Source organism: Engraulis encrasicolus, chromosome 6 (genome assembly GCF_034702125.1).
Source record: "Engraulis encrasicolus isolate BLACKSEA-1 chromosome 6, IST_EnEncr_1.0, whole genome shotgun sequence".
In the NCBI taxonomy this organism is placed as follows: domain Eukaryota; kingdom Metazoa; phylum Chordata; class Actinopteri; order Clupeiformes; family Engraulidae; genus Engraulis; species Engraulis encrasicolus.
The window spans coordinates 15,880,381-15,890,380 of NC_085862.1; the positions used below are offsets into that span (position 1 = coordinate 15,880,381).

Below are 10,000 nucleotides of genomic sequence, written 5' to 3' on the forward strand. Positions count from 1 at the left end.
GTGCGTGCCTACGTGTCTGCGCGCATGTGTGTGTTCCGCAACTAGACACATGTAAAGAATTAAAGCTGTTACCACAGCCTGCTGCTTGGTTACTTTGAAGCGGTATGAGCAGGGACGGCCAGGCCAGACCCTTCTGCTTTGCTAGGAAAAAGGGGATAAGAGTGCATCTGGACAACATGGCATGGGAGAGGGAGGTCTAATGAACAGCATTACGTCACTTTCCAAATAAATAGGGAAGGGCTGTCTGAAGCATGCTGTCAATGCTCATCAGGTTAGTCCTGGGTCAGACATGCTATGCCCCCCCCCCCCCTCCGCCTTTCTCTCTAGGAAGGATGTTGTGTCCTGTCAGCAGTTTGGTTTTCCATCCCTCTCCTCCTTTTAGGGGGTGATGTCTGAAAGCCTTTTGATCTCCTCGTTTATTGGACCATTTCTTTAACTATCCTTGATGATTTAACTGCATGGAAATGCCCTCTTGAGTGCTCCATCTAGTCTGGAGTGAGTGGAGCCTTTGTGGCGGTCGTGGAGCCCTGTGTGGCGCCCTGTGTGGCGGTTGGTACAGATCATTCTTGGCTTCATATGCATGTGTGTGTGGGGCAGGTTGACCACTGGAGTCCCAGTCGACCACTCAGGCTAACCTAACCTTTGGCTAGACTCGGACGAGTATACCTTGGCACAAACTGTAAAATAAGCAAAATCTCTCTCTCTCTCTCTCTCTCTCTCTCTCTCTCTCTCTCTCTCTCTCTCTCTCTTACAATACGGTAGAATCTGTGTTCCAGGAGATTACATTACATTATATACTGTAATAAATCCGACAGTTCTTTGTCATATCACAGGTCTTTCTAAGCTCGCTGTCTCTCAACCTCTGGTGGAAAAAATCCCATTAGATTGGCAGTAAAGGCAATCAGATGGGATATAAGGCAGAGAGGAGAAATTACAAGAGATGAAGCCAATTTGTGAAGGTAGAGAATGCGCGCACATCAGTGGTACAGGTGCTGGACAAAATAAAGTAACTGAAATAAATGATAGAAGTCCGCAACACTGTTAATGCTTCCAGTGATTTATTTGCACAATTGAAGCCAATTTGTACCACAAGCTAAAAAAAACAACAACAGATTGGCAGTAGAGTAAATCAGACGGGAGCCAAGGCAGAGGAGAGAAATGACAAGAGATGAGAAGAAGCCAATTTGTAGCACCCCGCCCTCCCGCCCACCCCGCCCGCCCAGCCGGGGCCTCTCCTTAAGTCCTGGTAATTGTCAGCTCATTGTCTGTGGGGCTCCCCTGGTCCCCCCTTGATGTCAGCTGATCACAGGGGGGCCCGAGATCCGCTCCTTGCTCAAACACTTAACGCGTCTGATGAGGAAGAGGCCCCCTCAGTCATCAGTGAGAAATAGACTGTGTGTGTCTGCATGCGTGCGTGTGTGTGTGCGTGCGCGCGCATGTGTGTCAACCTGTGCCTACCTGTGTGCGTGTGTGTGTGTGTGTTTATGTGTGTGCGTGCGTGCGTGTGTGCGTGCACGTGTGTGTGTGTACGTGTGTGTGTGTGTGTGTGTGTGTGTGTGTGCCTGCCATGTGTGTGTGCTTGATTCCTGTAGGTGCTGTAGGCTCCCTGTAACAGTGCATGACGCCACACATCCCACTTCATATATCCAATTAAGGGCTTTTCTTTACATGTTGTGGAGTCGCTGTGTGTGCGTGTGCATGTGCGTGTGTGTGTGCGTGCGCGTGCGTACGTGTGTGTGTTTCTGTGTATATACATCTGCATCTGTGTGTCTGTGTACGTCTGCATGCATGTGTGTGTCTGTATGTGTGTGTCTGTGTGTCTGTATACGTCTGTTTGCATGTCTGTGTTTGTGTGTGTGTTTGTCCGTGCGTGCATGACATGACATACATCTGCATGACTGTGTGACTGACTCTGTGTGTGTGTGTGTGTGTGTGTGTGTGTGTGTGTGTGTGTGTGTGTGTGTGTGTGTGTGTGTGTGTGTGTGTGTGTGTGTGTGTGTGTGTGTGTGTGTGTGTGTGTGTGTGTGTGTGTGTGTGTGTGTGTGTGTGTGTGTGTTTGAGTCTGGCTGGTTTGTGTACACACATGAGTTTTTGTGTTTTGCGGTGCCTACAGGCATGGCTAACAAAGGGAACTGTGTGTAAAGCAAACTTGTTTGTGTCTCAGAATAGATGTGAGGGCCTCTTATGAGTGCCAGTGTTTCAAATCCCTACAGGCTGGAAGTCCTTGTGTTCTTAACTGCACAGCAAAAACAAAAGCGTAGCCGGGGCTCACACACACAACTGGCTCACTGTCACACACACACACACACACACACACGGGTTCAAAACCAGATGATTAAAAGCAAAGCGAGGCACGCTGGAGCTCGTAATCGAACTCAAACACTTAAAGGACTAAAGAAGCCAAGTTGTTTGTTCAGAAGGCGGTTTGATGGTTTTATTCAATCCATGTTTTCCATCGGCTTTGAAATGTTTACGATTATGACTGCGAGCTTCAATTTGTTTTGTTTTGTTTTGTTGATCACTTGTAGCCTATGCACCACCACCACCACAAAGACAAAAGGCCCAGATTACATGTTGATAATGCAACAGACATGGTAGCGATACCTATTCGAAAGATCGGGATCGTTTGATGTAGACTTTTAGGCTTTGTTTTTCCTGGAATAGATTAGGGCAGGATTTACTGTACTTAAATAAGGCTGTACCTCTTTCGTTTGTAATTACAATGCATTCCATGCCAGGACGTGAGGCATCATCCCATTACATGACATCTGTCTCACACCATCGCACTTCACCATGGCATCAAGGGAGTTTTGATAGTGGAGCTTGTCGCCATCTGTCTTTCCAGACACACGCCTGCACGCCCACCCGCGCACACGCACGCGCGCGTGCACACACACACACACACACACACACACACACACACACACACACACACACACACACACACACACACACACACACACACACACACACACACACACACACACACACACACACAAACACATACACAAAGCCAGACTCTGCTCCCACGCACATGCCCAATTAATAAGAAGTGTTTGTGTCTTGCCGGGCCTGCCTGCTGGCCTGCTTGTCTGCCCGCCTGCCTGCCTGATTTTGGCATTTTCTATTTTTAAACTGGCACAGATGTGATCTTTGTCAGACTGATGAAGGAAGCCCACAGTGTGTGTGTGTGTGTGTGTGTGTGTGTGTGTGTGTGTGTGTGTGTGTGTGTGTGTGTGTGTGTGTGTGTGTGTGTGTGTGTGTGTGTGTGTGTGTGTGTGTGTGTGTGTGTGTGTGTGTGTGTGTGTGTGTGTGTGTGTGTGTGTGTGTGTGTGTGTGTGTGTGTGTGTGTGTGCATCTGTATGTGTATCTGTGCACTTCTGCACAGCATCTGTGTTGGACAGTGATGGTGATTGAGAGGCTGTAATTGTAACCGGCAGTGTGCCTGAGTGGAAGGAAGGATGTCCGGCAAAGTATTTGTACAAGAGTGAAATACATACAATCACAGAATGCCACACTCCTGTCACTGGAGCTGTGCTTTGCTATGCTGTGCTGTGCTGTGCTGTGTTGTGCTGTGCTGGCCTGTGCTGTGCTGGCCTGTGCTGTGCTGTGCTGTGCTGTGCTGAGCTAAAGCTGTGCTGTGCTGTGCTGTGCTGTGCTGTGCTGTGCTGTGCTGTGCTGAGCTAAAGCTGTGCTGTGCTGTGCTGTGCTGTGCTGTGCTGTGCTGTGCTGTGCTGTGCTGTGCTGTGCTGTGCTGTGCTGTGCTGTGCTGTGCTGTGCTGTGCTGTGCTCTGCTGTGCTGTGCTGTGCTGTGCACTGCTCTGTTGTGCTGATTTACAGAGACACCAATGTGTGTCTTTCCCGTAACTGGTTGGTGTGTAGTCTATGGTGAGCCAGGAGAGTGGGCATGTGTTTACCAGTCCTCCAGCACCTTCCCAGGATGCACCAGGCTCTTCACCAAGCCTCGGGGGGAGTGCGACCACAGCTCCGTTTTGCGGTGTCTTGCATTCCGACATGGACACCATGAGCAACGCTTTTTCCAGACGCCATACAATCTGGAAGCAATTACTATCCCTGTTAGATTTATTCCCGTATTTACGTTATCCTCTTTTTTCCCCGGCTTATCTTGCCCCCGCAACTACACGCAGGAAGGTCATGGAAGCGCTGTTTCAGTCTAATGATGTGTTAGGGTCAAAGGTCATGCTTTGTGGTGGTAATGGTCCAGGCATGGCGGGAGGTTGTTGTTTGTCAGGATGTTTTTCCACTCTAGAATGTTCTAGAATGTAGGTTAAACACGTAGCGGTAATGTAAAGCTAACCTCAGGGTGTTCCACAAAGACTTCTTTAATTTGTGGCAAGTTTTCCGATGTGAGGTCAAAATTGGCCGTCAGGACTTTATTGCTAACGAATATGGAGCGGCGCGGCTTCTATATCTCCCCGGTTACCTATACCCTCCGTTGGATTTTACAGGGCCAGCGTTTGAGAAACTACAAAGTTTCGTTTACAGTAAATTAACAAGTCCATATTGTTTTACAAGTTTGCCGTGCCTGGCCAACTTAAACAGTCCTAAATGGAAACGTCAGGTGAACATGGCATGAAACAGCTCATCTCAAGGGGGAAAACTAGAGTGGAGAAGGAAAGAGAGATGTCAACGGAAAATTGAGGGAAAGTACAGGGCTTAACGTTACAGTGTATTTCAAACCCTCTGTGGATAAAGGGAGCTAAGGGAATCAAAAACGTCAAAATCACCAAGAGCAAAGAGGTCTGGAGATGAGAAGAGATGAGATTAGAGGAGATGGGGGCAATCATAAGATGAGAGGGAGACTCGGTGTTCAGCTAGTATTATTAATCTAACAACTAGACTAAACAAATAGATCATATGCACTTAAAAGCCTTGTCTGTACAGAAGGGAGGAAAGAAAGAAAGAAAGAAAGAAGGAAGGAAGGAAGAAAGAAAGAAAAAAGAAAGACAGAAAGGAATTAAGAAAGAAAGAAAGAAAGAAAGAAAGAAAGAAAGAAAGAAAGAAAGAAAGAAAGAAAGAAAGAAAGAAAGAAAGAAAGGAAGAAAGGAAGAAATATGAATCTGGTGTAGAAAAGATGAATCTGGTGCAGGAGCAAAGTGAGTAGAAAGCTCTGTGTTCGGGCCAGGTTGTGTTGCGCAGATTGATTGTTTATTGACAACACATCAGCTTCCCATTTACAGGAGCACTGTTCTTCCTGTGGTCAAACAAATCCATACATTCTTTTCTTACAGAGGTTTCGTGCAGAGTTCTGTGTTGGTTGTATAAAGCTCTGTTTCTTGGGCACGGTGGCTTCGAACTGCTGTAACACCCCAGGTGTTACTAATCCTGATGCATGGGCAGGATGAGGGTTAGCATGTGGGGTAGGTTGGGGGTAGGATGGGGTAGGATGTGGGGTAGGATGTGGGAATGATGGGGGTTGGATGTGGGTAGGATGGGGGTAGGTTTGGTGTAGGATGGGGGTAGGATGGGGGTAGGTTGGGGGTAGGATGGGGGTAGGTTGGGGGTAGGTTGGGGGTAGGTTGGGGTAGGTTGAGGGTAGGTTGGGGGTAGGTTGAGGGTAGGTTGGGGGTAGGATGGGGGTAGGTTGGGGGTAGGTTGGGGGTAGGTTGAGGGTAGGATGGGTGATGTGTGTCTGATCCCATGGGGTGTAGACGAGACAGATGAGTGCTGCCATCACTGGACCTGAACAGACATGAGCCCTCTCATCACCTCCATGTTCCTTGCCTTGACTCCATTGGAATGGCTGGACAGATGTAGTTGCTGTGTCTTTTTGAGTTGGTCTCGCTTCTGTGTCTTTTTTTGGTTTGGTGACATTTGAATTGTCTCGTTCTGTTTATTTTTTTTTAATTGGGTGACTTTCGAATAGTGTTGCTGTGTGTGTTTTTTTTAATGTGTGACTTTTGCTGCATATAGATTCGATTTAGCTTTTATTGTCTGCAGAAGGCACATTTTATGTTGACATGAGAGAGTGTGATTCGCAATTAGCAACAAATCAACACAACAGACACAACATTTAAGGACCACAAAGAAACAAACAAGAAACATACAGTATACTAAACAAGGACACGTGTAAACATAGATATGACCTAGTTTGCATTCAGCCATACCTCCCACAAGCAGACAACCACTGTTAGTACACACAACCTTCCAATTTGGCCCTGACACACATTCATCCAAACATAATGCCAACCATAGATATTGCACTTAACCCATATACTGATCAGACGATTCTTGGCCATGTTTCAGATAGCTACTTGTCAAAGGATAATCATCAGTAGGTTCCTCATCCGTAACTCAGAGTGTTCTTAGAACGAAACACATGGCCTCTTTGCAATCAATTCAATTCAATTCTGTTCAGAACTGCTTTATTGGCATGGCAATTCTTAATGATATTTGTGTTGCCAAACAAACGGCAACATAATGAAAGTACAGAGTATAGCAATGAGAATAAAAGCGGTGTGTACGTGCATTCCATTGTATGCTGCCAATTCTGATTTTGTGTATGATGTGTATGTGTTTTTACATGATGAAATCAAGCTGTCATTACTGATCACATGTTATCCTGTTCCTTGACATGCGGTATGCACAATCTTCCTGTTGTAACTGGAAACAGATCTAGTTCTCTTCTGGAGTAGGAGCACTAGTGGGGTTCTTTTGAGTTCTGATCATGTTTAATGGGTCATATCCTCTCTTCTTCTCATTACATCTCTCTCTCACTCTCCCTTTCTCTGTATCTCTCTCTCTCTCTCTCTCTCTCTCTCTCACTCTCCCATTCTCTGTCTCTGTCTCTCTCTCTGTCTCTCTCTCTCTCTCTCTCTCTCTCTCTCTCTTGCTCCCCCCCCCTTTCCTCTGCTGTCTCTTCTTGTTGCAGGGCCCGGTCGGTCTAATGGGAATGGAAGGGGTGATCGGAGTCCCTGGTGAAAAGGTAGAGTAGCTTTTCCTCTTTACCTCTCTGCCTCACGCACACGCGCGCACGCACACACACACACACACACACACACACACACACACACACACACACAACCCTGGTGGAGTGGCTTTTCCTCCATCATTATCCTGTCAGGCGAGATCACCCAGGGGCTAATGTCTCTCTTGCATGGACTCAGACTGTACACACACACACACACACACACACACACACACACACACACACACACACACACACACACACACACACACACACACACACACACACACACACACACACACACACACACACACACACACACACACACACACACATACACACACACACACACACTAACGCGAACACTGTCCCACACACATACACACACATACTACGTACACACTCACAAGTACAAACTCATATGTTAAAGGTAAAGTATATTTCAGTTGAACAAGCACGTACACCTAGTGCAATTACCCCCCCTGTCAAACAAGCAGGGGAGCAAAGGAGCAAGTAGGGGACAGATAGAGAGAGAGAGAGAGAGAGAGAGAGAGAGAGAGAGAGAGAGAGAGAGAGAGAGAGAGAGAGAGAGAGAGAGAACAAGAGAGAATGAGAGTGAACGAGAGAGCGAGTGAGAAGGAACGAAGGAACGAGAGGAGTGAGGAGTGAGAAGGAACGAGAGACAGAGAGAACAAGCAGTGGAAAAAAGAGAATGAAGGGGAAAATAAAAAAGAAGTGATGGGGGGGGCAGAAGGCAACACAGTCCATGACATCATCACAGAGAACAAGCTGAACTTGACCCAGTCATCAAATAGTTTCAGGCATGCTGTAATGCAGACAGCAGAGCTCAGCAAAGGACACACAAACACATGTGCACACACACACACACACACACACACACACACACACACACACACACACACACACACACACACACACACACACACACACACACACACACACACACACACACACACACACACACACACACACACACACACACACACACGCACGCACGCACACGCATGTACGTACACACACACACACACAGACACACACACACACAGGCACACACACACACACACACAAGCGCGCGCACACACACGCGCACACACACACACACACACACACACACACACACACACACACACACACACACACACACACACACACACACACACACACACACACATACACACACACACATGCTGTAATGCAGCAGACAAGCAGAGCTCCACACAGGAGACATACAGAGGGCCATCAGCAGTGGGCTGTATGAAAGCCATATGTTATTACCCAAGAACAAAGACAGGGCCAATAAAGCATTAACAAAAAAAGGCAATCAAATGGAAAAAAGAAAGAAATATGGCATAGACACCAGGAGAAAACCCCCAGGCACTCTCTTATTTAAAAAGTTGAATAAGAAACCCTTTTAAGTGTTTATGCAGTGCATTACATTTCGGCTTCAGGCCTGTATAGGAGAGTGTCCAAACCATGACATATAGCTGGAGCCCACTGCTGCGGTGCGCATGGAAACATGAACACATACTCACGCACGCACGCACGCACGCACGCACGCACGCACGCACGCACGCACGCACGCACGCAAGCAAGCACACACACACACGGACACAGACACACACACACACGGAAACACACACACACACACACACACACACACACACACACACACACACACACACACACACACACACACACACACACACACACACACACACACACACACACACACACACACACACACACACACACACACAAGCACACAAGCACACACACACGGAAACACAGACACACACACACGCACACACACACATAGACAGAGCACGCACGCATGCATGCACGCATGCACGCATGCACACACGCACGCACGCACGCACACACACACACACACACACACATGCACCATACCACAATGACACACTCCTTGGCACAGTGCCTGGCTGCTTCTTGTGTGCCGTGACATCACTGACACAGGGCCCTTTCCCAAGCGACCTTACCCACAAGCAAGGAGACCCGGAGGGGGAAACCCCGCTCCGCAGCCAGCCTCTCCGTACCGGGAAGCCCACAAAAGGGTCAGTTTGCCCGGGCCCAGGGAGAGGGCGGTGGCGGGCAGAATTGGGCTTTTACTACATAGTACATATTGGCTGGAGGGGTTGGGGGGAGGGGGCGTTTGGATGACTTTTCCCTGGGCCCGGCCAAAGCTGTCAATTGCCCCATCTCTGTGGTTGCCACCAGTGGGCTATGGCAGCCAGACGCCCGCCAGACAGACAAGCGCTGGATGTTTTCAATCATGCTGGCGAACGTAATGGCCACTGCAACAATGGAACACGGGGATAAAATAGACCCCTCCCCCCAAAAAAAAATCCCCAAAAAACAAAGACTGGATTATGAGAGTCGTTAAGATGGACGGAGCTACGGGTCTGTTTTTATTGAAAGCAGCGTGAAAGTAATCTATGAGGATCGTTGTGTACAGACGTGTTGCGTGCGCCACGCGCGCCAGGCCCCATTCAGCAGGCGCACACTTAGCCATTAATTGTGGGCTTTTGGGGAAGTGGGCCGGGAGTTACGTATTTGTGCTGGGCCTCGAGCCTGTTATGATGAGCTCCATGTTTCCGAAAAAAATAGGTGACAAAACTGCACTCCTGTCACTGCTGATTTAGTTCAGAAATGGCCATTGAAACGCACTGCTGTCTTGGGTTTTTTACATGTAAAATGTTGGTTTGACCTTTGGTTTATGTAATAGTCGGAGTGCGTTCCCATCTGAGCGTATTGTTCCTTGTTTTTTGTGAATGTGGTCAATTCCAGATTCACCATGTAATGTAATGTAATCGGACCACAGATGGATTCAATATGTCCTCCCCTCCGATTTGATAGCCGTGGTGCATTTTGTCGTGTTTGCACAGTGACAGGTTGTCCAAACCAGCCGGGGGCAGTAATGGGAATATTAGCTCTTACCTCCAGGGCCGCTGGTAGCTTTGACCGAGCCCCTGACAAAATCATCTGAAAGGGCCCCCCGCTCAATGCATACAATGTAATGGGGGTCCCAATTTT

General features: G+C 48.0%; 1 protein-coding gene across 1 annotated transcript in view; it reads left to right on the forward strand.

Annotated features, from left to right (window-relative positions):
• LOC134450791 (collagen alpha-1(XXIV) chain) overlaps positions 1-10,000 on the forward strand; it is a 196,981-nt gene that overhangs the window by 103,742 nt on the left and 83,239 nt on the right. The window contains exon 25 of the mRNA XM_063200774.1: positions 6,893-6,946. Within this exon, the coding sequence (XP_063056844.1) occupies positions 6,893-6,946 (54 nt within the window). The remainder of the gene's footprint in view (positions 1-6,892; positions 6,947-10,000) is intronic.